Source organism: Poecilia mexicana, unplaced genomic scaffold (genome assembly GCF_051168715.1).
Source record: "Poecilia mexicana isolate PSO_F unplaced genomic scaffold, ASM5116871v1 scaffold_8, whole genome shotgun sequence".
NCBI lineage: Eukaryota > Metazoa > Chordata > Actinopteri > Cyprinodontiformes > Poeciliidae > Poecilia > Poecilia mexicana.
In genome coordinates this window covers 14981900-15008839 of record NW_028263377.1, presented here as the reverse complement: position 1 = coordinate 15008839, position 26940 = coordinate 14981900, and the positions used below count along the sequence as shown (strand labels likewise).

The window sequence follows — 26940 nt, the reverse complement described above, 5'->3', positions numbered from 1 at the left end:
ATAAAATGGAGCAGGAAGATATTAACAAAAAAGCAAAGAACGGGGAATGCTATACTACCAAGTCAGAAAAGTTCAAAGGCAGAGGTCTGGAAGTCTTTTAAACTGGTAGCAGTTTAAAATAATATGTCAAGTTTATTTCAGGCTCAGGCCTCTAATTAAAGTTCATTAGTTGGGTTGAATTGGGCTCGGACACACCGTCTATGGGTTTGGGTTGAGTTGGATTTTTTTTTTTTAGGTTTGAGCTCAGCTCTGATCATAATATTGTGGCAGATCATTGTAGTTCAGTTGATAATCCTAATTTAGTTCTCTTCTTCTGCTGTTCTCTGTCCTCTCTTTAATTCGTTGGATTCTCTTTGAATTAGGATGTCTTCGAAAGACCTCAAAAAAGGGATAATAATGCACTCTGCCTCAACCTGACCCTGTGCCTCTGCCTTCTGTTCTACACCCTGAAAAGAAAAACAAAAATCTCTTGGGGTGGTGAAATGGAAAAAAATTGGCTATCCCTAAATGTTGGGTGAACTTTGCTCCAGGCGCCCAATCGTCCTTTCATCTCCTCCATCCCATTCACACCGGGATGATGACAGGCTTAGCTAATAAGGAGCGTCACGGGCTTCTAGAGTCAGACAAAAATAACATCTCCTATGTTTTTCTGCCATTCCCAGCAAGAGAAGCATGCTTTTGGATTGGATCTGTGCTGTTAAAAAGTCATTTTGCTATTCCATAGTTCCCAAAGACTTGGATTCCCAGCCTAAATTATTGCACAAGTTAAGGAAAAGCCTTTCTTTCTCTCTGTCTTTGCATATCTACGCAGATGCAATGCAACTGAGCATAAGTGCTTGGAAAGCTTTCTGCTTTATTTCCGTTACTGGAGCTGCAGCTCGTCATTGCCTGATTTAACTAATGACACCCAGATGGCAGCAGCAAGCAGATGCACTTACCTCATCACCTCGGTGCAGGTGGTTCATTCAGCTGCTATTTTACTCAGTTTGTCTTTGGTCTCCTAAGGAATTGAAATGTATACAGCACTTTCCGATTATACAGTTCATATCCAGATGTATGCTCTTAAAAGTGGCTCAGTTTCAAATAATAATAATAAAAATATTCTATAGTTTAGGGCATTTCTGTATTTTTATTTATTGATTGCCAAGAATACAAACACAATCTCTTTACTTGTGTGTCTGATCTTAAAGTTTTAAGATACTTTGGTTCACTTCTCTATGTGAACTCATTGTCAAAAACTTAAATTTGCTTTGTGGACCTATTAGATGGCATCCCAACTCTTGTCAGTATTTGGTTGGGTTTACATCCTGTGTTTGCATCAATCTTTAGTGCCTCTTCCTTCTGTCTATAAAAGACATGCATTTATAGATTTAGAAACTCTTTTGCAGTGATTCATGACTTCGTAGATGGCTAAACAAGACGGAAAATGTTGATTTGAGCAGTTGTGAATCTCTCTTGTATGTTGCTATGTTTTGCCACTGACATACTGAATATTCTGTTTAAGGATTATAATTATCATTATTTCTTAGTTTTGCATTGCAAAGATGTCAATTAATGTGTCTTAACTTCTACAAGATTTAACATTCTTAAATATGGCCATGACATAGAATACAGAAAAAAACAAAAAAAACTAAACAAAACACACTTTCATGCTAGCAGTATCTGCATGGCGCTGAAAACAGTCCTTTTCTTCTCACACTCTTTAGATTCTGGACCGAAAAAATCTGGAGATTGAAGAGATAAAGAGTGTGTACAGAGTTAAGCAGAAGGAATCTGAGGAGATGAACCGCAAGCTTGAAAAGAAAGGTGAGAGGTGACATGATTGCAGGGCTAACTGGAAAGATGTTTACAGTAGTGTCTCTGAACACTCAGAGTAAAAAGCCTAGAAAGGTGCTATCCCACAGGAGATCATGCTGGTGCAGAGTGATGTCCTCCAGCTGTGCTGCTCAGTCTGCGCAGTTTAAGCAAATCATTTTTGCCTTTTTCCTTCTTCTTACTTTTGTTTCCTTTGTGTTTTCTGCTAACTAAAAACATTTGATTTAATTTCATATACCTACACAATCAATCCCTTCAGGTAGATTTCTGTTTACATCCTTGATTTCTCTCCCTGTCCTCCCCCCACAGCCTTAAAGGAAAGGCCTGATTCCCTTTTTTGTGTGCTTGTGTCCAAACTCTCCCACAGTTCAAAGTGTTCTGCGTGAATCCCAGATCATCTGTGAGAGCAAAGAGAAGCAGATAGCGGAGCTGAAGAAGCTCTCCGATCAGAGTGCTGACTCTATAAAAAACGAGTGGGAGAAGAAGGTGGGATACTCTGCAGTCCTGCGCTGCGTAAGCCGCCTCAAGCCAGAGGGAAACTATGGGTTAGCGGGAGACCTCTCTGCAAGGAGCCAGGCTGTACTGGTTGAGAAAACAGATTCATTTCTTTCCAATTATCTTCCTTTGGGCTTTCAGCGAAGGCTTAGAGGTCCAGTCAGAGTGTTGATTCACTAATTTCTTTGGAGTTTCTGACTGTCTTTAAATATGCAGAAGGTTAAGAATGATTAGAAATCAGACTTTTTGGTAATCTTCCAGCAGTGTTATACAAATTGCTTACATCTGAGCCTTTCCATCTGAAGTATTTACAATTTATTTTATACCCTTAAGCTTTTCACATTTTGTAATCTAAAGGGATTGTATGTGATAGAACAACACAAATATTTGTGAAGTAGGAGATTAAGAGTCTGAATATAAATCCATTCTATACTTAGAACACTTTAATTGTCCTCTCAGTTCATAATGGTATTCTACTTTGTTGGTTTGCAATGTAAGGTATAAAAACACAGTGTGTGATGTATCATGACTCATACCAAGTAGGTTCAAGGCTAGATCAAAGTTTTTTCCCCTAAAAATGATCAACTTAACTTTAGTTAGTCAGCAAATTGTTGTGGGAGTTGCTACTGTGTTGTAGCAGATGTTTGTCTCTTGAACGTATTGTAGTTGTTAAAGAAACCAGCCTTTTTACCTTTTCAAAGCTTAAAATTCATGACACTTTTCACTGATAAAGATCCAAATTTTATATACCGTATTTTTCGGACTATGAGCCGCTACTTTTTTTTTCCTATGCTTTGAACCATTAGGCTTATAGCCTGGTGCGGCTTTTCTGTGGATTTTTCTTCAACCACCAGGGGGCTCTTTAGCAGAAAGTGAATTATTGAAAGTCAAAATTGGAAATCAAAGAAGAAAGTGCAACTTTTCATTTAGAACAAGCACATGCTAGAAGCAGGCACGGCGGAGAAATTTCTTCAAACTCATATGATGCAGCTTTTAAGTTGAAGGCCATCGATCTGGCAGGAGAGAAATAGAGCCGCTGCACATAAACTCAGCGTTGGAGACGGAGGGCTGTGTCCTTAATAAATCCAACAGATGCTGCGTCCTTATGGAAAATCGATACTAGCAGCTTATAGCCCTGTGCGGCTTATATATGTACGTTAACTTTTTTCTTTTTTTTTTTTCCCCCCCCAAAAAAAATTGAAGTGCAGCTTATAGCATGGTGCGCTATATAGTCCGGAAAATATATAATCCCTAGAGCTCTCTTGCTGTTTTTTTTTCAATACTGCAGCAAATACTTATACAATTTGAACATTAGCCCATGTGATGTGACACTATATGGCACAGAATTAAATAAAATTAAATGTGTTCATTATTAGAGGAAAAACGGTGCCAGTTTCAGGAAACTTTCACAGAAACTTTGCAGTCCCTCCACGGTGGGAACAAACGGTTCCTTATTGTCTCCCTTGGATAAGTTGTGTCTGCAGGGGCAACTGATCTAAACTCAGTGCCAATAAAATAGATCAGTGTCTAATCTGTAGCTGTTCTCTGCCTTTTCAGCTACATGCAACTGTAGCAGAGATGGAGCAGGAGAAGTTTGAAATGCAGAGGAAACACACCGAAAACATCCAGGAGCTGCTGGACGACACCAACCGTAGGCTGGCTAAGATGGAGTCCGAGCACAACACTCGTTCTCAGGCCACTGTACGTATTATTAAAGACATGTGGAAGTAGCTCAATGAGACGATAGAATATTATAAGGTTTTAAAAGTAAGAACTATGTGCTGTGCATTGAGGCATCCGTGTCCTAATTTTGCCTCTTTGGTCACATTCGGCTCTTTAAGACCATAAAAATAATATCAGACAGAGACAATTTCTATGAGTACATATAAAAATAACTTTCAAACGATGACTAATTTATAAAGGGGGCAAAGTTTTCTGAAGCAGCTTCTCACTGCAGGCCAACTTTGTCGGTTTATTTGTTAATCAACCTGCAGGAATTTGAAGGCTGCAATATGCAAACAGCGGGTCAATAAGTGGCATAGGAATTTCACCACAGAGCATGCATGCAATGTGTTTTCTTGTATTCTTGATCACATTCAAATGGCCTAAGGCAACTTTAAATCAGCAACGTTACATTAAATTTAACCAGTAGATGAGATGAATTACTATAGTTCATCTCTCCTGCTCTTCTGGAGGTTATATTTGTTCTTTTCTTATTAAAAATAGCTCTTTGTTTTGTTTGTATTTTTTTTTGTTAAACAGAGGTAATGCTGCACCTTGAAAATATATAGAAAACCTCAAAAGGAGGAACTTGAATAAAATTACTATTACCGAGGTATGTGTTTTCTTTATATTAGCTTAGTACTGCAGAGATCATGAAGTTGACTACAACTTCTACTGGAACAGGACGAGGATTTAGTATTAGTGGTTAAATCCCGGGCTTTGCTTAGCTCTACATGTACACATCAGTCACAAATCTAATAATAAAACATCCAGCTTCTCCATTCCAAGCCTCGAATGAAAGGAGGCATCCTTTAACATCTGGGTGGGAGTGACTGCAATATTGCATGTCTGTCATCTCTTTAAACGTCTTTGATCTTAGTCCATATTAAATCTTACTCAGTGCTAAGATCGTCCTCAAAGATGTGCGCACTCACATTCACACACACCTTCCAAAGCTGCTGGGTCTTTGATGTTATAAAAAAGACGGTGGTGTCAAATGGGATTGTGCACATTTTATTAGCAGGGCTCATCAACACAGGAAGACGGTTAATTGAGCTGCTGTTAGAAAGCATTTTGTAGCGCTTTTGCATGTTATATAGGTTTAATGTTATCAACATTCTGGGATTTCTTTACATATCAGCCATGCACATGCATCGCTTCTGGCCTTAATCTATCAACAGGCCGACATTTCAGAGGCATCAAACACTAGATGGAGCCCATGGTAAGGCACTTTTTTTAATAATTAAGGACAGACAAGATCCAAGAGAATAAAAAGAGCTCTTTGTCACTGAAAATTAGTTGCCTTCCTGCCATCTGGTCGGCTTGATCTTCAGCCATAGTGAGGATGGTATTATTGAAGTGGACTTTGACTCGCCGCAGCCCTTCCTAGGGGCAGATTTTAGCGTCCGGGACAATTAGGCGTCTGGTGGCCATTTAGATGCCTCCGAGAGGGAACGGTTTTGTGGTTGAAACTTCAAACCCGCTGTGATTCTCAGACGTAATGACTAATGATGACCAAAGCAGTCGATATCAATCTAACTCTCAAGATGCACAGTTTTCTAAACACATCGCCTTGCGGGATTATTCATACTCCTTGGAGTTTTTCATATTTCATCACATTGCAACCACAGGCCTTCGGTGTGGATTTGAAGTCACAGATCATCAGGAAATATGGTGAAGTGGAAGGAAATGTTGTATGGTTTTTAGCATGTTTTACTACCGGTAATAAAAAAGCCACATTTCTATTGCGACGCCAATGAAGCAATACTTTGTGCCAACTGCATAAAATATTCTGTTCAGCACATTTAGAGACTGATATTTTTGCACATTATTCTTGAGGGGTGTGCAGGGCGATGTGCTCTGTTCGTTTCCCCACACAAATAACATTTTGCATGTAGGACAAACAGATCTGTGTTTCTGGGGGGGGGGGGAGGGTTTATAACATCATCCTTCATATGTTTGCTGTGTCACCTACTTACCTTGCGGCTAATTGCAAACAGAACTTTTTATGACTTTCTTTCAATATTGGCTTTATTCTTGCTCCACAAGGTCAGATTTATGCAGTGCAAGAATCTGTTGAGAGGACAACTATTGCTTATGCACTAACAAAGTGGGAAAACCTTGTGAACTGCTGGTAGGAAAGTTGTTCACATATGGGAAACAGCAAACATAAAAGAAGAGGCTCCGGTCAAATGTGACCAAAATTAATTCATAGGCAGAAAACAAACACTGCATGTCATTTTGAATACAGCATTCCCATAGTGCAACACGGTGATACCTGGCTCATGCTGTGAGGAGTACTTCAGGGAAACTTGGGCAGAGCTTCACCTTCTAATGGGACAAAACATATCAAACCTCCAGCCAGATCTGTAGTGGAGTGAGTTAGACAAAAGCATATTCAGCTTTTAGAATGACCCAGTCAAAGCCCAGACCTAAATCTAATTTAGAATATGTGGCATATATGGCAAGACGTCAAAAGGATTGTTTACAGGTATGTTCTGTCCAATCTGACTGACCTTGAGGAGAGAGAATTAAAAAATTAAAAAGTTTGTAGATGTACAAAACGAGTTGAGACATATTCCGAAAAACTTGAGCCTGTAACTGCAGCGACACATGGGTCTACAAAGTATTCTGAAGGGACCTACATACAGAGACATGCCACACTTTTCAGATATTTTGTCCTACTTTCTTTTCTTATACTTTACAAGCAAAAAGCCCCCCCAAAAATGAATTGAAGTTGTAAATTGTGGCTGCAAATTGTAAAACATAAAAAGGTTCTAGATGTATGAATGCAGCACCTAATATAATAAGCTGAATAAAACTTTGCATGCTTGTTGTGCTGGTCGACTCTGACCATATAAAGCAATGCTTTTCTCTTTGCTAGATTCACTGCAGGCTTTCTGTGCCTCTTCCTTTAAGCAGAATTCATTCTGAACGTCTGTAATTACAGCTAATTCCTCCGTCAGAAATCAACTCTGTGCAGTAGTTTCACACCTGCTGTTGTTCTTCAGTGCTCTGCGGTCCTTTGGTTTGTTTCTCCTACTTGGACACTGGAGTTTGATCCACATTATACATTCATGCACACAGCCTGGTAAACCTCCGGAGATGACTGTTGATGCAGGCTGCCTTCCAGTTGTTGGCCTCAGTTCTGATACAAAAACTGCGAGGGTATGTCCATCACTATAAATGACTTTTTCTGCTGAAACTTCAAAGACCGCATCACTAAATCTGTGAAAGGCAGCGGGAGCGATTGAAGCAGCTTACACGGCCCGCACTTCACACCAAGTAATTCTTCTTCTAAAACACCCAATTACTGGACTTAATTTGCTCTCGCCGAGTGTGTCCAGGTGCGCCCGGTCAAGCCTCGGTGTGCAGACGTGCCTTCCTCTCATCTACTGCCAGGGAGCTAAGTGTCAGCACGCGGCCAAAAGCACAACACAGGCCCCTTGTTCCTCTTTTTAACACCCCTCCGCATTGACACAAAGACAAGAATCTCTGTCACCAGCCTCCGAGGGGCACTGCCGATCCCTCCTCCTGTCATCGCCGGCCCCTGTCAGCGCGTAGATCAGCTAGCACGCTCCATCTCTTATCCGCGCCCCATCATCGCCTTTATCAGCCAGGCTCAGGCCGCATTCCATGCTGTTACATACCTGCGTGTAGAGACACACGTGCAAGCTGAAGGACAGTAGTTCTTTTTATTGGAAACATCTGCGTAAGACCGACTTTATTCAAATCCTAGTCAAGACTGGAAACAAGCCCTTAATGTAGAAATGAGTAACTTAATTCATGATATTAATCACTTTTTCAGGGTTCCGTCTTTAGAATGGAAGAGTTCAGATTTCTGTGTCCGACTTCGGGAGCGTGCTGATCGTCTTTGTTGACATTATCTCATGCTGCCACCCTTGTTGGCTAAAGTGTTGTTTGACTTGACTCGATTTTCTTGCATGTTTTTGTGGACCAGGAAAAAATAATGCATGAGATGGAGCTGCGCGTGAAGCAACAGTCGGTGGAGTTGGAGAAGGCCAACGACTTGCGCAGGAAGGTGACGCAGGAGAAGGCCCGGCTGGAGATCCACATCGCGTCCCTTGGTGTCGAATTGCAAGAGACAAACAAACGGTATTTTGCAACATCATGCCAAAATTCTGTGCATTTTATTGGGATTTTTAAGACGTGTAAAATTGTTGAAAATCTCATTTGTAGTCAGCCCCTTTTGAGTAAACACTTGTGAATGCAAATAACCATGACCTGTAGAACCACCTGCTATTGGTTTTAAACATCTAGAATCGAGAGGCTGACATTTTTGCACGTTCTTCTTTCCAACGTTTCTCAAGCTCGATCGGATTGGCAGGGGAGCATCCGTGCGGCAGTTTTTAGATTTTTCACAGACTCTCGTTTGGATTTTGGCTTTTACTTGGACTAGGACATTCTAACACATGACCATTACATTGTTGCTCTGGCTGTATGTTTATGTCTGGTAACATTTTCCTTTCACTTCACAGTCATGCACAACTTTGTGTTTTTCTGACATGTAAAATCACGATAAAACAAAGCAGTATGGATAAACTCATGGCACTGCGGCGGCAGTTACTAATGGCTTTAAAGAGGCTTTTTAGAACAGTATTAATAAAATATTCTATTTGAAAGTCTTCTTCAGTCATATTCAGATTTTCTCAGGGAGAATGCAATCCAGTGGGTTGCTAATGACTCATCTCGCTGTTTAGTTTCACTCTTTGAAAAGGAGCGGATTTGACGTTTCAGAAAATAACTCGCCAAGGTTGTTTTAACCAAGCTTTTGAATGTGTGCAGGATGATGATGGTGCAGAAGGAGAAAGAACAGCAGAGCGAGCAATACAATGAGAAAGTGATGAATCTCCTGGCCAAACACGAGACAGACATGAGCCACCTACATCAGGAACACGCTCTGTCTGCCGCTAAGGTTTATATTCCCGCAGCATGTCCTCTCTATAAATGTAGGGCTCACTGATCATTGTCATAAAAAACAAAGAACATGTCTTGCAGGCGTCAGAGGTGATAGAGGACTTGGAGAAGACCGTGGCTCAGTTCAAGCAGCAGCTTCAGGAAAGCGAGTACAGAAGACAACAACAAGTCAGAGTAAGCTTAACGAGGGCGTAAGGGGAGCTTAATATCAACTTAAACACATCACAGTTTTTCTTTTGTCTGTGTAGCATTAATGTTGGATTATCTGCTGCACCCATGTTATTTAAAACTTGCCTTCCCTTCAGGATCAAGAGATGAAGTTCCAGCAAGAGAAAGATGAGCTGCAGACTTGCTGTGAGAAAAAGGTTGGGGCATCTTCCTCTCTGCACTCTACTGCTTTGGTGTCATCGTATGAAAATAATGCTTGAATACTGATCACAGGCAAGAGGTTTTATGTGTATTTGGTGTTTGAGCCAATAAAATAGGCAGTTATAAGTGTTTTTAAGGAGGGATCAGCTATAATTCCACTTCTATAGTCACAATTACAAACATGCAGGGTTTGTTGAATTCTTCTGGGGCTTCTGCTGGAGGAATGCGCTCCGCTTTGTGATAAACAGGAAGATGCATAGAGGTTATATTTACAAGTAATGTTCAAAGTATGGTATAAAATAGTTCGGAATTGGAAGCAAAGTCTTAAAAAATGGCATTGCAAAAGATGACATGCAGCATTTTCTGAGGGATAAACTGTCCCTTAAGTGTGTCCAGACCCACACCTAATTGCCCGAGCTTTCTACGTTTGAAGCCCACTTCAATGTCAGAGTGCAGCCATAAAGCGCAGAGTCCGTGGATCATTGTTAATTACTCTGAGCTGGACCAGACCAGTGGAGGCCAGACTTCTCGGTTAAAGTCTGTGCTGCACCTGGGTCATCTTCAAAGTGCCATTTCTGAAAAGTTTGTATTGGTGGCAGACCAGCCAGCATACATGGGGCCCTTTGACTGATACACCTGCAAAAACTTAGCAGGCCTTTGTACTCTTTATTCAGGGTCAGGGAGATATTTAATTAGGCCGCTCAGAAGTTTAGTTTTTGATGTCTGCTTCGTATTCTTTTCCTTTAATCAGACAGCATTTCTTCTGCCTTTCCTTTAACTTGTCCCAGGTTGCAGGACTCTGACTTGGAAAGTGTTACAGAATAGTTTATTTTCCTTTTTTTTTTTTTTTTTTTTTGGTCTCTTCTTCTTATTTAAGCTTCTTTGGACTGCTGTGTGGGCTGCCATGATTCAGTATCTGGCTATTAGAACGGCCCATATGGCTGCCATAGATCCAAAGTGTGAGACGCTGTGAGCAGCCAGACGGTACTTTTGATGGGGTGATAGGGAGGAGAGACGAGAGCGTATGCAGAGGGTCACATAGACAGCAGAGGATTTCCTGAGTGATGTTTGATGGTGTCTTGCTTTTGCACTCGCTTGAACCTCTATCACTGTCCCACTTTCTCTCTCTGTCTTTCAGGTGTTGGCAGTTCACAGTGAGGCTGAGAGGGAGAAAATTGAGGCCAAGAGGAAGATAGCCAAACTAGAAGATGCACTAAGGTACAGCAAAAAAGAAGCGTTATTTGTTGCTTATATTAAAAAAAATAAAAAATAAAATAAAAAGAAGGTTTGGAAGTAATGTAGTCAGTGTTAAACTTTAGCAAAATTTTGGTTCATCTTAATGTTACCAGAAAAAAAAAAAAGATTAATTTCAAATGTTTGTTTTTGGTTCATTTAGATGATTCTGGCTCCCAGTTAATTAAAACCCTAAATTCACTTTCTCTGAAATTTTGAATTATACTAAGACCAGTAAAAAAAATGGATATACAACACAGAAGCATAACTTGTACCAATACTTTGCCGGGGTTCCTTTTGGACCAATTATCCATCAATGCAGTGTGGTAGAGAGGCAGTCAGTCTGCTTTAGGGTTAATGAAACCCAGGTCACTTTAATACTGGCCTTCGACTTGATCGTATATCTTGTTCTACCACATGTTTTCCTTCTACCTAATTTTTGTTTAAAATGCTTGGAGACAACACTCTTTAACCAAACAAAGTCAGTAAAATAAATTAAAACCAATCAACATTTGAAATATACATTTGCCGCATTCAAATATGCTTAAAAACAAACAAAAAAAAGTTTTACAAGACATTTTATGAGTTAGCCCAATTTTTTTTGACGTATTCTGGTGGTCAAAGCACAAACATTATTAAGCAATAGACTGAAAGAAATAAAAGCAGTCAGAGAAATAGTTGGCTAATATAAATGTGTGAGTGTGTTTGTGGGTGTGCCCAATGCGATATTTTAGCCATTAGATTAGTATAATCCAACATCACCAAAGCATGTTAAGTTTGGTGACAGGTTCTGAATCGTACATAAAGTCCATGAAGTATGCTATTTATTTCAGAGTTACATCACACACTTTAGCCTTAACTTTCTGAATTCTGCTTTTATTAGAGAGTTGTTTATATCTCTTGACTTGGGTCTTTGATCATGAGAACAGTGGGTATGAATTTTGATTTAAGGTGGAGTTTGGCTTTAACAAGCCAATCCTTTGATCTTTTTATATAACAGAGTTGAACTGCCACATCTGAGGGCTTTGAAAGTGTTTCACATCAGACCTTTACTTGTGAGTGGTTGTATTAAACCCAGCTAGTAATCCTAGATGCATTGCTATCATTTGAAAAAACTACAAGGCAAACTTGTTTATGGTTATAATGATAGAGATGTTTCATTTACAGCTTCTTGTGTTTTTAAGTTGTAGAAATATAAAGAGGGTCAAATTCAGCTTCCTCTTGTAATCTGGTAAGCTACGGCCCTCGTGCGTGTGCATGCGTGTGTGTGTGTGTGTGTGCGCGTGTGTGTGTGGTTGTTTGTTCTACATGTACCAGTGTTGGACTAGCGACCGGTCCTGGGTGTATCCTACCCGATTCAAAGCTGTCTCTTTTTTCTTATCTATTTTTTTTTTCTTTCTCTTTTCAAACCTTTACTGAACGCTAAACCACCACATTTAAAACTGTGAGTTCTTGCTACTACCTCAAACTGAATATCTGGGATTTGGATGCTGTTGTGTTTTTTTATGCTGTGTGTCATATCTTCTCTGAAGTGTTATTATTCTTAAAAATGCCATTGGAGTGCATGACGTAGAGTCTATATCAGAGCAGCGAGGCTTGTTAATATACACATAAAATCTCCCTTTTTCCTATTAGTTAATTCAAGGCCATTTACGATGAGTTTTGTTCAAAAATGAACAGTTTAAATACCATGACCTCGGTTTGTTATTTTGTTTGTATTTCCTTTTATTTCCTGTAAAGCACTTTGTATTGCCTTGTTGCTGAAAATGTGCCATATAAATGAAATTACCTTTACCTAAATCCCTCCTATAGTTTTATGAAGCCCCCTGTTTTACGGAGCTTCATTTAACATCTTTTGCAAATCTATTCATACCCCATTTGGATTTTCTCACATTGTGTGACTTTTAAAGCAGAGGATATTGGGATTTTGTGTGACAAATCATCAGAAGAATTCTCACATAATTATTAAGTGCAGGAAATTATTACCTACTTTTCAAACTTTTTTACTAAGATATACATTTTTATTGAACCTGCTTTCAACTAAAGCTTTATATAACCTCTTATTTTTAGGAAATATTGCAGCATTTTCTTAGGAGACTCTGATAGCTTTCCACATGAAATATTTGTCCATTCTTCTTTGTAGTATACTCTTAGCTGTTTGTTCATTAATGTTCTCTCCCAAACCTCCTCAGAACAGCAGGATTTACACCAATATTGAATTATTTGTTCTTATTTAGCTGACTTTTCAAAGGAGTCTGTTCATTTACACTTTTGAGGGATATCAAATTCAAAGGGACTCCACACTTTTGAAATGCATAAAAAATGTATTTCAACTTAACAACTGGTCTATAGTCAATCAAGTTCAAAGGGGTGTTAATACTTTTGTTAGCACTGTGTGAACCCTTTGCCTAAATACTAAACTTCCCAGCCAATCAGAACATCCTCCACACCCCTTCAGATCCATGTACCTCTGTCAGCAGCAGATTACAGTTCCCCTGCCAAACTCAGAATATGTTCTGCACAATTGAACACAACAACAGCTCAACCCACGGTGCAGCCTCCGCTCCATCGTACCGTCATCCACCGTAGGAAGGTTTTAGTTGCGATGTCTTAATGAATTGAGCGCTTTCTTATTGTTTGTGATGAAATTACCTGTCGGTTTAAGGCATACCCAGTTTCACCGTTTTCGTGGGTTTCCGTCACTGTCTAACAAATCGCTTTTTAGCGCTGTTGTATTGAGAATACAGCGGGAACAAAACAAGAGGACATTAGTCGCTGTGCCTGCCTATTGTTTGCCTGTCGCTGTCAAGCCGACGCGGCAAGTAGAGAGAGAGAGAGAGAGAAAAAAAAAAGCTTTAATGCATCAGACAGATCGGTCGGTGCATAAATTACTCCCGTTGTTAGCATCAGTAACGAGCCAGTCATTTCCTCGTTTAGAGCTAAACACTGAGAAACGGCAACCGGCCCGCCGGGCTCTTTGCTAATTAAGTACTCGGCCTCCACAGAGACACGCACACACACACACACACACACACACACACACACACACACACACACACTAAGCAGTCTGATGTCTTCTACCTGCCTGCTGCCCTGGCAACACTGAAGGCCTTTAAAGGCGATCCAGAGGAACTTCAAAGTCAAAGCGAGACTGCACGCAGGTGTGTGTGAGCATGTTTGTGCGGGTTTGTGCGTGTGTGTGTGTGTGAGAGTATGAGGATGGATGATAAAATTAAATTGAGCCGCTCAAGATGCTTTCTATCTGCCAGTTACTGTGTGGCATGTGTTTTCTCTTGCATCTATGCTGCTGTTGAATTCATAAACGCAACCAGTTCACAGTTTTTTTGTTTTTTTTTTTATATATGTTTATATGTCATTATTATGACGAGAACAGCACCTTGTCTTGCAGTGCAAATAGGCACTGCTGCATCAGATTTATGCCAAGTCTTTGTTACTATGGCAACAACAACAACAAAGAAGTTTTTCTCCACTTCCTTCACCTCGGCGCGCCTTAGATCATTACAGGGCATTAGCATAGAGATGGAGAGGTGCACCACAGAGAGAGGGAAGGTTGTGCATAAAGAGGGGGAGCAGCTTGCCACTTTTTGCAACAATGACCTCAAAACCCCAGTTTTCACAACTCCAGAAAGCCACCTGTCTGGTAAAAAAAAAATTGGGAAAAAACAGCTGCATTCACTCAAGTTCCATTCTTCATCAAATTCTCCATTGTTTTCACGTTTCATGTTTTCCTTTCTGTCACTTTGGCACCAGGTTGGCCTCATCCAAAACTGTGTAAGCCTTAAAAAAAAGTCTCAAATATTTTGTTTATTTTTGTATTAACTGAAAATAAGTTACTTGTTTAGTCTTTATTGATTGTTCTTTTTTTTTTTTTTTTTTTGCTTCTTTTGTCACTAAAGCCAGTTGTTATGTTGTCCACCATTAGCTTTTAAAAGCTTTCACTTCTTCAACAAGGCTTTGTCTAGAAAACAGGGATTTCACTCGTTGGCTAAAGCCCATCGTCATTTATCAGCAGGTAGCTTATTGTTCATAATTTCTCAGTAAACCAGAATATCATCAAAAAGTGAATTTATGTGAGGAATTGAATTCAAACTTAAGTCTCATAGCTCATAGAGTCATTACACACTGACTGGTATATTTTAAGCATTTACTTCTGTTAATGTTGGTGATTCCTTCGTCTTAGTAAATCTCAAACCCCGGAAATTCGAATGGGACCAACAAAAGGACATTTATTGGAGAAATGTTGACCAACTAAGAACTATGTTTGTGTACAGCATATGCACTCAGTCACTTTTCTAAGTTTGTACATGGCTACAGAGTGGCATAGAGAAAATTCTTTGCTGAGTTATTAAAGGAAATCCCAACTTGTTTTAATAGCAGCTTTCAGCTTGTTGGCATAGTTGGTTCTGATGAATTGGAAGTGGGGAAGGTGAGGTGCCAAGTCCTGCTGGAAAACATCAGCATCTCCATAAAGTGGTTGTGCACCCTTTTTCCTTCCAATCAACTTTCCTTTAATAGGCTGGGATTCAGCTATCTGCGAGCAAGAAGGTGCTTTAGCCTGGTCCTTTTTCACTTCCCTCCTGGTGAGTGGTGTGAACAACTGTCAGTTCAGCAGGAAGTTCATCTTCCCTTCTTATATATATATATATATATATATATATATATATATATATATATATATATATATATATATATATATATATATATATATATATATATATATATATATATCAGTCTTACCCACTGAGCTATACAGTCAGTATATAGCTGACTGTATAGCTCAGTGGGTAAGACACCAGTCTACCACCCGGGAGACCGGGGTTCGAATCCGGGCTGGGGCAAGTTACAACAGTTACAACAAGTTACAACAGTGCAATTGAGCTATGCAGTGTGGGTCCTTAGGCAAGACCCTTAGAGCTATATAGCCTACCTCATACCATGAGAGACATTGATAAGCACGACATGCCGGCTCAGACGTCGCCCGGCCAAACAAGGTCTGCGTCAGGTGCTGGGGAACCAGAGCACCTTGATGAAAAATGGGCTACTGGAACAAGACGGAAATGGGCGAGAGACGAAAACATGGATCTGTTGGAATGCTACTACTCAAGTAACCCTAGTCAGAGGGGTTACATGCAAAGACTGAGGGTGGAATGGTTACTTCGACACCCACAGTCTACAATGACTGCCAAACAACTAGTAGCTCAGTGTTCCAACATCCGCAAACGGCAACTGCTATCACAACTTGAGATTGACGAGGTACAACACAAATGCTACGGCAAAAGGGAGGAGCCCAAAGGTAAGGTCAGGGGGGAGTTAACTACTCCCCACCCCGAGACTGGGTATGCAGCCCCAGTAATGAACGAACTATCAAAGCTGAACGAGACAGCAACTGACCTGAGAGAGAGAATCGTGGCCCGAATGAACACCAGGCAACCCCGACGCCAATTACAACGGCTGAGTGAAGTACCATCAGAAAGTCTCATTCAAGATGTGAATGCAGCATTGAGAACAATCCCTACCAACACCATAACAGAAACCAATGAGCTGATATACAACTCAGCATCAGTGATCCTTGAAATGCTTGGCTATAAGAGCAACCATGAGACCCAATATCCATCATGGAAAAGACGGTTAGAGGCTAAGATCAAGATAACAAGGAGGGAAGTGAGCCAGCTGTCAGAGCTCCTAAGGGGTGCAATGAAAAGATCAGTACCCAAGAAGTACAGCCAGATGTCCATACCTGAAGCACTCGAAACTGCCAAACAAAGACTCCAAGCCTTGGCCAGCCGCCTAAAGAGATACACAAGAGAGAATGAAGCCAGGAGGATTAACCGGCTCTTCTCCACCCAACCAGCTAAAGTGTACTCTCAATGGCAGGGTACTAACAACAGAGCAGACCCACCAAGGCTGGAGACTGAACAATACTGGAAAGGCATATGGGAAAGGGAGGCGTCCCACAACAGCAATGCACAGTGGCTAACCTCTCTACGAGAGGACCACAGCAACCTCCCTGAACAAGCCCCAGTAACCATCACTGTGGCAAATGTCCAAGAAAGAGTCTCAGGTATGAAAAACTGGAAAAACTAGCCTACTGGCTAAAGAAACTCACTGCCCTCCATGAGCGACTGGCAGCTCAACTGAACCAGCTGCTACAAAATGGGACTCACCCTGAATGGTTAACTGAAGGGCGTACAATCCTGATCCAGAAGGACCCCTCAAAGGGTTCAGTCCCATCCAACTATCGGCCTATAACCTGTCTCTCTACAACATGGAAGCTCATGTCAGGCATCATAGCGGCTAAGATAAGCGGACACATGGATAAATACATGAGCACGGCACAGAAGGGCATCGGCATAAATAGTAGAGGAGCCCGAGACTGCAAAACCCGACACACCAACCTGTGCACCGCTTGGATTGATTACAAGAAAGCCTATGACTCAATGCCACACACCTGGATCATTGAATGCTTAGAAATGTACAACATCAATAGGACTCTAAGAGCCTTCATTGCAAACTCGATGGGGCTGTGGAAAACCACCCTTGAAGCCAACTGCAAACCGCTTGCACAAGTGTCCATCAAATGTGGCATATACCAAGGAGATGCTCTGTCCCCACTGCTGTTCTGCATAGGTCTGAACCCCCTCAGCCAAATCATCAACAAGACTGGCTACGGATACCGACTTAAGAATGGGGCCACAATCAGTCACCTCCTCTACATGGATGACATCAAGCTGTACGCCAAGAGCGAGCGAGACATCGACTCACTGATCCACACCACCAGGATCTACAGCACTGACATTGGGATGTCATTCGGACTAGAGAAATGTGGCCGGATGGTTACAAAGAGAGGGAAGGTCGTCCACACAGAAGGGGTATCACTCCCAGAAGGAACAATAGCAGACATAGAGCACAGCTACAAGTACCTGGGAATACAGCAAGCAAATGGCAACATCGATGAGGTCACAAGGAAAGGAGCCACAGCCAAATACCTCCAACGAATAAGGCAAGTCCTGAGAAGCCAGCTCAATGGCAAGAACAAGATCCGTGCAATAAACAGCTATGCCTTGCCAGTAATCAGATACCCTGCCGGAATAATTAGCTGGCCAATGGAAGAGATGAAGGCTACGGATGTTAAGACTCGGAAGCTACTAACCATGCATGGAGGGTTCCACCCCAAATCCAGCACCCTGAGACTGTACACGAGCCGTAAGGAAGGAGGCAGAGGACTAGTGAGTGTGAGAGCCACTGTCCAGGATGAGACATCCAAGATCTATAAATACATCAAGGACAAAGCCTCAACGGACGATGTGCTCAACGAATGTCTCAGGCAATGGGGAACAGAGGACAAGGTGCTGGAGGAACCATCATGGGAGCAACCTACATGGGATGTACCACCGACAAATAACTGAAGTGGCTGATATCAGGAAATCCTACCAATGGCTGGAGAAAGCTGGACTCAAGGACAGCACAGAGGCCCTCATCCTGGCCGCCCAGGAACAGGCCCTGAACACCAGAGCAATAGAGGCTCAGATCTACCACACCAGACAAGACCCAAGGTGTAGGTTGTGCAAGGAGGCCTCTGAGACAGTCCAGCACATAACAGCAGGGTGCAAGATGCTGGCAGGGAAAGCGTACATGGAACGACATAACCAAGTGGCGGGCATAGTATACAGGAACATCTGTGCAGAATATGGACTGGAAGCCCCGAGATCAAAGTGGGGAACACCCCCAAAGGTGGTGGAGAATGACCGAGCTAAGATCCTGTGGGACTTCCAGATCCAGACAGACAAGATGGTAATGGCGAACCAACCGGACATTGTGGTGGTGGATAAAGAACAGAGGAAAGCCGTTGTGGTGGATGTAGCAATACCAAGTGACCACAACATCAGGAAAAAGGAGCATGAGAAACTGGAGAAATACCAGGGCCTCAGAGAGGAACTGGAGAAGGCCTGGAAGGTGAAGACCACAGTGGTGCCTGTGGTCATCGGGGCCCTCGGGGCAGTCACCCCCAAACTGGAGCAGTGGCTCAAACAGATCCCAGGAACAACATCAGACATCTCAGTCCAGAAATGTGCAGTTCTAGGCACAGCCAAGATACTGCGCAGAACCCTCAAGCTCCCAGGCCTCTGGTAGAGGACCCGAGCTCAGAGGATGAAAGAGACCACCCACAGAGGGTGAGAGGGGAATTTATTTTTTTTTATATATATATATATATATATATATATATATATATATATATATATATATATATATATATATATTCCACTTGCAAACTTATCATGCACCTGTGATTGTGTGTGTGTGTGTGTGTGTGTGTGTGCGTTTCTCTTTGAAGTGGACTCATTGTTCTCAGCATACCAACAAGAATCGAGCAAACCTCCTTTTCCAGCCAGGGATCAGAAGTATCTAAGCAACCCCAGTTAATGTTCAGGTGCGGGTGCAGGTGGAGGTATGGATCCTGAATAATAAAAAGGTTATCCAGAGCTCAATAGTTTTTCCCTTGGCAACTGCATAAAAAGAGATTTCGGGGATGGGTTAAACATCAGTTCAATACCAGAAAACTGCGAAAGGAAATTTCTGAGTTCCTTCACTGGGCTTTGTGGTGGGGAAAGTCTCCTCCATCAGCAATATTTTGATGAATAAATAATTACCAGTGATCCGTAAACTTGTTTACAATAACTGAACTGGTAGCTTAACCTTAACGCATTTTACATTTCAGTTTTTTTTAAATTTTTTTCTGGGAATGGAAATCTTATTGTCGCTCCCTTAAAGTGTCCACTTAATTACATCCAACCAGTAATTTAAAGGTTTCCTGCTCATCCTACTCAGTGTACAATGGATTGTGTTTGGAATGTGCTATTTTCCACATAATTACAGAAAAAAGACAGTAAAGGAAGATGTTTATATTTCTATTCTTATTTATCTTGTTAATCTCCCAACAGCTAATGATGTGTATTTCTAAAAATCGTCACAAAAGGCAATTTTGTAAGGTTTAATACAGAAAAGAGGGAACATTTTAGTATAGGTTTCTGTCCCCCTGGTATTATTTCTTGGGATCGGTGCAATAAAAAACCCGAATTCCATTTAAACATAAACACACTCAAAATAAGCATGTCTGTTCAGATATGCGTCAATGACACTTAGACACGTAGAATATTTCTACTTGTTCTGTGCGTAAGCGTTTATAGAATTAAATCCACTTGAATACAAATGCATGCTACGGCTTCTGACATCTGCAGTATAAAAAAGAGCCACAGTGGCCAAAGCTGCTGAAGGTCACAGAGAGTGGCTGAAGCTTTGCAATGACAGATGAGGGAGAGAGGAGTGAGGAATATGACGAGTTACTGCTGCTGAAATCGTCACTGCAGGATTCTGTTGCTGTTGCAGGATTTCGTACAACACTAAAAGTGTCTTTGCCGGATGAGAGATAACAGCCCCAACAATACTGACAAGATTGTATTGTATTGTATTGGGAAACCTTTATTTCTCTTTTTGTTACAGTAGCAATAAACAAATTTGCATTTTTATGAGATTCAAGATGTAATTATCAAAAATGACGGAGACAAATGCTTAACTTGCATCACTCTGTGTGTAGTGAGTCTATGTATTGTGAGAATTTTAGTTTGTGATTGAATGTTTAAGATAAATTAACTGTATGGTAACGTGAACTATGTTCTGATACTAGCAACTGAAATCATCACTTGATGAAATGTGCTTGAATTTGACTTTTTGAAAGATGGAGGAATTCAGCCTCAAAGTACTCAAGATACCACCTCGTTTCACAATGTAAAACACTGTTTTCATTTTCAGTCTCTGTGGCAGAGCGCTGGATCCTAAAGAGACGCTTTCCAAAGATGAATTGAAATGTCATCTGTCACATCCGCCAGTGTTTGAGTAAAGCCCCTTCTCCCTCTGCAACTCCCCCAGATTTCAACATGCGCTATTTCTGACCTGCATTTGGATCCAGTCTGAAACCATATTTCCTTTGGTCTTAAATATATCTGCGCTCGTAGACGGAGGAAGGTTTGATGTATAAAACGTCAGGTGCCCAAAAGTCAACGCGATGTCTGCACGTGTCAGTTTGCTGTCAGACAAGACAGAAAAACCAAGAAATACATCAAGTTAGTCTTCAGCATTTGACTTACGAAAAATAAAATACGATTTGTATCAGTTTCTCTTAATTGGCTGTAATAAGTTATTTGCTTTAGCTTTCAGTGTGAATGGCTGGTAAAGAATAGCTTAAACTACGTTTAAGGAATCCTGGCAGGAACACTAGAAAACCGCTCCATTCAAGCAACACCGATGACAACTTGTGCCCACTGATGTTTCTCTTGATGAAGGATAATAAGAACCTCATTCTTCTTACACATTGTAGTCATTTTATTTCAGCGCTCTGCTTTCAACAAACCGGCCACATTTGTTGGCAGCTTTAAAGCCATCCAGCTCAATGATGCTCTCCTTTTCCGCGCTCCCTTTTCAACTCGTTCTGCCTTTAATATTTTCTCGCCCTTGCGATGTCTCTCTTTTGTGTTCACTTATTTGTGGTCTGTCTCTCATTCTCTGCTTGTTTCAGTCTCTCTTTTTTTTCCCCCTCTCCTCTCCCCCCCCTCTCTATCTCTCCTTCTCTCTGTTTCTCTGGGGATGTGGATGAAAACGAAGCCTGTTTTATTTTTTCTTCAGAGGGCGCTGAATATTTCAGTTTTGCATTTTCTCTCTTTTTATGTTCTCCCTCTTTTTTTCAGGGCCTCTTTGATGTGTCTGTGGATTCGTTATCATTCCGTTTGGATGAGCTCACAAACGCAGATGCGGGGCTCTTGCATGCACTTACACACGCATCCGCACACGCACACATTCGACGTACGCACGCGCTCTGGCTCTTCTGATTCTACAGACCAGAGGCATCCATATGGAAGCTTACATTCAGGTCTGTTTGCCAGTTGTTTCCATGTGCTGCTCCACCCACATTACTCCATACAATTCCTAAACGCTCAGCTCAGATGGGAAAGAAAGAACATTTGCATAAGCCATGAGGTTCTTCATTGTGTACTCATGTAATAATCTATGGGGTTCCTGTCAATATTGTAAAGGTATGGAGTCATATTTCACTATCTTCCCAGTCTGTAAAGGGGGGGAGAAAAAAGCTGAATTTGGATAATATTTGTATTTCTCAACTTTATTTTATTAAATATCATGTTCTCCTTTCTTTACCTTCTTTGCTTATGGCCTTTGTTTTCTTCTTTTAGTTCTTCCATCTTTCCTTCTGTCCCTCCTTCCTCTCATTTATCTTACCACTTTCCCTTTATGCTGATTCCATCCACTTCTTGTTTATTTCCTTTCTTTCTTCTACTTCACTTTTTCTTGTGTCCTTCCTTCTTGTCCTACCCTCTATTTTATTTATTTCTTGTCTCCAGTACATTCTCCCTTTTTGCATATCTCTGAATTTCCCTCCACATGTCCTTTGTAGCATTCCTAAATGTGTCCTTCCTTCATTTTTTGTGCAGTTCCACCTATATTTCCTGCATCACTTGTGTCCTACCTCATTTTTCTCCTCGGCTCTTTCATTCTTTCCTTCAATGTGTGCTTTGTTCTATCCTTTCTTGTGTGTGCTTTTTTGTCTGACAGCCCTTTCCATTTTTTATTTCCTTCTGTCCATTCTTTTCCCCCTCCTTTCCTCTGCCTGTTATGTGTCCTTCCATCCTTCTTTGCATCTTTATTTCTTGTGTCCTTTATTCTTTCCTCATGTTTCCTTCATTCCTTTCACCCTTTTCTTTCTTGTCTCCTTTTTTGCCTTGAATGTGCCCTGTGTTAGATCCTTTCTAGTGTTTTTCCCTCATCACTTGTGGCCTTTTTTCAATATTTCCTTCCTTCCCTCCTTGTATCCTAACTCCCCATTTCCTTTCTCCGCCTTTTGATCTGCTCTTCACAGCCTCCTTCCATCCTTTTCTCCTGTATTCCATATTTCCCTCTTCTCTTATGTCCTATGACTGTTTCTTTCTTGTCTTTCCTTTGTTTTGTCCTTCCTTCCTTTTTTGTGTCTTTCTATGTTTCCCTTTTCTGTCTCCTATTTTTTCTTGCATTCTTCCATGTTTCATTTGTTCCATCCTTGCTTGTATTCCATCTTCTCTTGTGTCCTTTAGTTTTCTCCTACATTTCCCTCTATTTTATTTGTCTTTCCTTTGCTTTTGATTTGTGTCAACTTGTTTTTCCTTCCCTGTAGCTTTTCCTTCCTGCAGTCTGATCTTGATTCTTGTGTCCTTCCTTTATTATACAGTTTGTTTCTTTCTTTGTGCACTTTCTTCCGTCTCTTACTTTCCTTATTTATTCTTTTTTCCTCACTTAGTATTTATAGTTTTCACAGTTTCCATATCTACATCTTACTTTCTGTATAAATGTGTACCATAAATCCATGGTGAACATGTGCCTTTATTATTTTAAAAGGGCCATGAAGATCCGGGAACTCTTGACATTTGTGCTTATCGGATATTTTAAGTGAAAACACGTAGGAAGCAAGTATTTGTTTGTTGCTGACTGTGTGCATAACTTCCCTGTGTATCAACCACGTGTCACACAATAACAAAGGCAGCATGTGGCATTGTGTGGTTAGAGCAGCCCGGAAAACGACCACATTCCTGTCGGCTGGGCGACTGAATGGCAGAAACTACTAACCCTCCCCCGGTCCTTCCCCCCCCACAATCCGCCTTTCCCCCTTCTTTAAAACAGCCGCTGAGGATTGAGGGATGAGAAGACTTCCTCTTTAGAGAAGGCACATCTTTAATTTGAGCCTCTTCTCCTTCCACTTTTCTGACCAGATATCCATTTAAAGCTGACAGGCCGCCCTGGCGCTGGCATCCCTCTCCTTTGCTTTTCCTTTGCTTCTCCACTTCTCCTTGCCAGGCCACCCTGACTCCCTTTTTTTTCCCCTCCTTCTTCTCATCTCTCTGCTCTGTTATTGATGGTGACACGCTGTCTGCCACTGTACTTGACCACACACATTCTCACACACGGTTATTCTTGACCTCCTTTACATCCTCGTACAGTTAGTTTCATTTAAAAGTTAGCTCTGGTGGATTTTTTTCCCTCCTTTTTTCCTGTTGTATCCTTGGAGGTGTAAGCCCAGCAGCTAGTTCCAACACAGCCGTAGTGCTTTCTTTGAGTTGCGTTGTCAGTCGCAGAGAGAGTTTGGGACTGTGCCTCAGTAACAAAGGCCCATGCACGCCTACGTGCACACACCCGTACACCCGCATGAATTCTCTCTCCTCTCTCAAGTGAAGCATACGTTGAAATCCTTTTTTTTTTTTTCTTTTTTTTCTTTTTTTTTTGCTCTTCTTTGGAAGTTAGCTATTTCTGTGACATGCTCTCCGTTTCCTATTCTCCTTTCTTATTCCTTCTTAGCCTCTCTCCACAAATTCTTTTGTGTTCGACTGAGTCCGAGAGGCAGTCATGCAGCGAGTTTGATTAATAATTACAGAGTACACAGAATTGGGAACGGGAAAAAAAAATGCCTCTTTGTTGTTTGATGTCCAACATGAGAGAAACCAAAATTACTAGGAGACAGAACACTTTAAAGAGGAGAGAAACCCTGCACATTCCTTTCTGTATCCGCTGCTTTTGTTCTTGGGCTGTTTTGTTCTTTGCGTTCTGCTGTTGCTCTTCTAGTTTTCTTTATTGCTTTTAATTTTGGGAAACGTTCATCTCTTTAAAAAACTGAAAATTTGCAAATGGTTATGCACACATAAAAGCTAAAGCGCTGCATGTCCCTACATAGTTTGAGCGTTCCAGGACCTTGCAAAAAGTATCCGCACCCGTTAAAGTCTTCTGTGTTTTCCCATCACAATCACAGTCTTACTCTACAATATAGTCTTCTAAAGGTTTACCGAAGTGTGGCATGGATCTGTGTTCAGCCCCCCTCAAGTCAATCCTTTGAAGACCCATCTTTCACAACAATTACAACTGCAAGTCTCTTGGGGTATATTCAAAAATAGCCCAAGCTCTGTCAGATTGGACGAAGAGTGTCGGTGAGGATGAATTTTTAAGTCTTGCTGCAAACTCATTCCCTTGTAGCCCTGTCCTGCTGGGAGACTTTAGCTCCATCCATTTTTGGATTGATGGCCACCTTGTGGATGAAAAGTGTCCCTACAGCATGACGCTGCCACTGCCATGTTTCACTGTAGAGACAGTGTGTTCAGGTTGATGTGCAGTGTTACTTCTCCACCACACATATCCGTGCGGTGGGAATCTTTTGAATCAATCACGTTGGGAATTCCTTGCACTGGATTCCGTACAGTGGAAATGAAAGTAAAGTCGGCTGAATACTTTACACCACACTATTTGGTAGGGCTGTGTAATAATATAAATTTTGCGATATATATCAATATTTTCTTTCCTAGAAAAAAATTTATATTCATCCGCAAGTATCGTAATATCCAACTGTCACCTTGCTCACTCACTGCTTGCTTCACTAGGATAGTGATTAGGTCATCAGGCTTAGAGTGATTCCTTCAGATGTTAAGTGTCAAGGTTAAAATGGTATCAAACTATTCAGAGCAGGGTACTTGGTGCACTTTCTTTACTTTACAAATGCACGTAAGCTACAGTTTGTACTGTTTCAATTAAAAGAAACATGTTTTCTCACCACTTCTTTGATTCATTTTGTCCAGCTGTCGACTTTAAGTCTGTGTCCATATCCAACCAGAGCCAGGTATTGTGTAGTTGGTGCTTTTAATCAGTTTTCAGTTAAATTAATTCAATCCAACTCTATAACAGTCACAAAATGTCACCAAAATCACTCTGTCCCTCAAAAATCTTTCAGAAAATCGCAAAAGTGTATTGAATTGTATCGTTTGCGGAAAAATCGCAGTATATATCGTATCGTGGGCAGAATATTGTGTATCGTATCGTGAGATTATTGTATCACTACAGCCCTACTATTTGGATGTGTATTTGTTAAAGAAAAAAAAAATCAAGTTAAAACTGTCTACCATTGTCCTCTCACTTCATGATTATGATTTACTTTTTGTTGATCTATTACAAATTATATGAAAACCCAATAACATGTTGAAAAAGTCAACAAATTTAAGGGGTATGAATACTTTTGCAAAGCACTGTACCTTGCACACTCCATGAATATATACACACACATACATGAAATTTCATAGCTATACTTTGTAATAGCTGTTCTTCTAATGGGTTTAAATGGATCCCCCACTGGCCAGGATTCCTTCCCCCGGTTGTTCAGCTGTCCAGGGGGGAATAATTATCCACACCTTTTTAGAGCGCTCATTTACAAGAACAGGGAAGAAAGTGCACTGACACACGACCGGCACGTGTTACGTCCCGTACTTTATTTCACACTGTGAAACAAAGCAAAGGAAGAATGAAAAACTGGTCATGCAGTGTTATCTGTAACTCTGACATATTTTTGCATCAGAATGAGGATCTGCGGGATTGTAACTCCAGGGAGCCGGTCGTGCATCATGTCTGTTGCTTTATTTTAGCGTTTTATAAAACTGGATTGAGTAGGCTTACTTGCAGGTTCCTCCAGGAGTGGTGTGGCGGACATCTCAAATACAAAGTAGGCCAATTAATCAGCCACACATAATTTTCTGACATGCATGACCCCAGTAGATGGATTTTTTTTTTTACTGTCCAAGTCTGACTGATTGCACGAGTTCACCCTGCACTTTATGTGTGACGGTCATAAACTGTTTGATTTTCCTGTTGATTACAGGTTTCTAAAAATGTTTCGCCACCATTAATTTGACGCATTTCACTTTGCATGAATTTGCAAATTGCACTTTAGGAGCACAGCAGAAAGGTTCAATATTTGAGCAGAAATTGAGGTTAATTGAAGGGCTGGAATTGCCTGTAGGTCTAGATGTGAGTATTTCAGCTCTGTGACTGACTGATCAGTCAAGGGTGCACTCTGCCATTTGCCCCGATGTCAGCTGGGTTGGAGCAAAAACTCGCCTCGCGCGACCCGTGGTGGGAGGGAGGGGAGGAGGGGGAGGATGGGTTTGTTTGAATGGATACAAAAATAAACCCCTTCCATTCCAACCTTCATATCTACCTCTGTCATCCATCCGCCTCGACATCCGCCCTGTCCTCCACACACACACACACACACGCACACACACACCCCTGTGCTGTTAAGTTTGACAGCTGCTCGGTTGCTCCTGTATATGATGTCGAGGCTGGGCATGCTGGCTGCACTCTGACAGGTCTCGGTACGGTGCTGTCCCCCTCAGTATGCCTGTCAGTCCTCCTCTACTTGCTCCTCTGTGACCTGACATTTGGCAGCCGTAATCACAAACCGGCATGGAGGACACACACAAATTTCTAGCGCACAATTGT

The 26940-nt window shown here is 41.3% G+C and overlaps 1 protein-coding gene across 2 annotated transcripts in view; it reads left to right on the top strand.

Moving 5' to 3' along the window:
* Positions 1-26940, top strand: part of cep112 (centrosomal protein 112) — a 116743-nt gene that overhangs the window by 28277 nt on the left and 61526 nt on the right. For both annotated transcript variants that reach the window (XM_014988762.2, XM_014988760.2), the window contains 8 exons: positions 1707-1806; positions 2183-2301; positions 3868-4011; positions 7994-8148; positions 8839-8968; positions 9052-9144; positions 9276-9335; positions 10478-10557. In XM_014988762.2, the coding sequence (XP_014844248.2) occupies positions 1707-1806; positions 2183-2301; positions 3868-4011; positions 7994-8148; positions 8839-8968; positions 9052-9144; positions 9276-9335; positions 10478-10557 (881 nt within the window). The remainder of the gene's footprint in view (positions 1-1706; positions 1807-2182; positions 2302-3867; positions 4012-7993; positions 8149-8838; positions 8969-9051; positions 9145-9275; positions 9336-10477; positions 10558-26940) is intronic.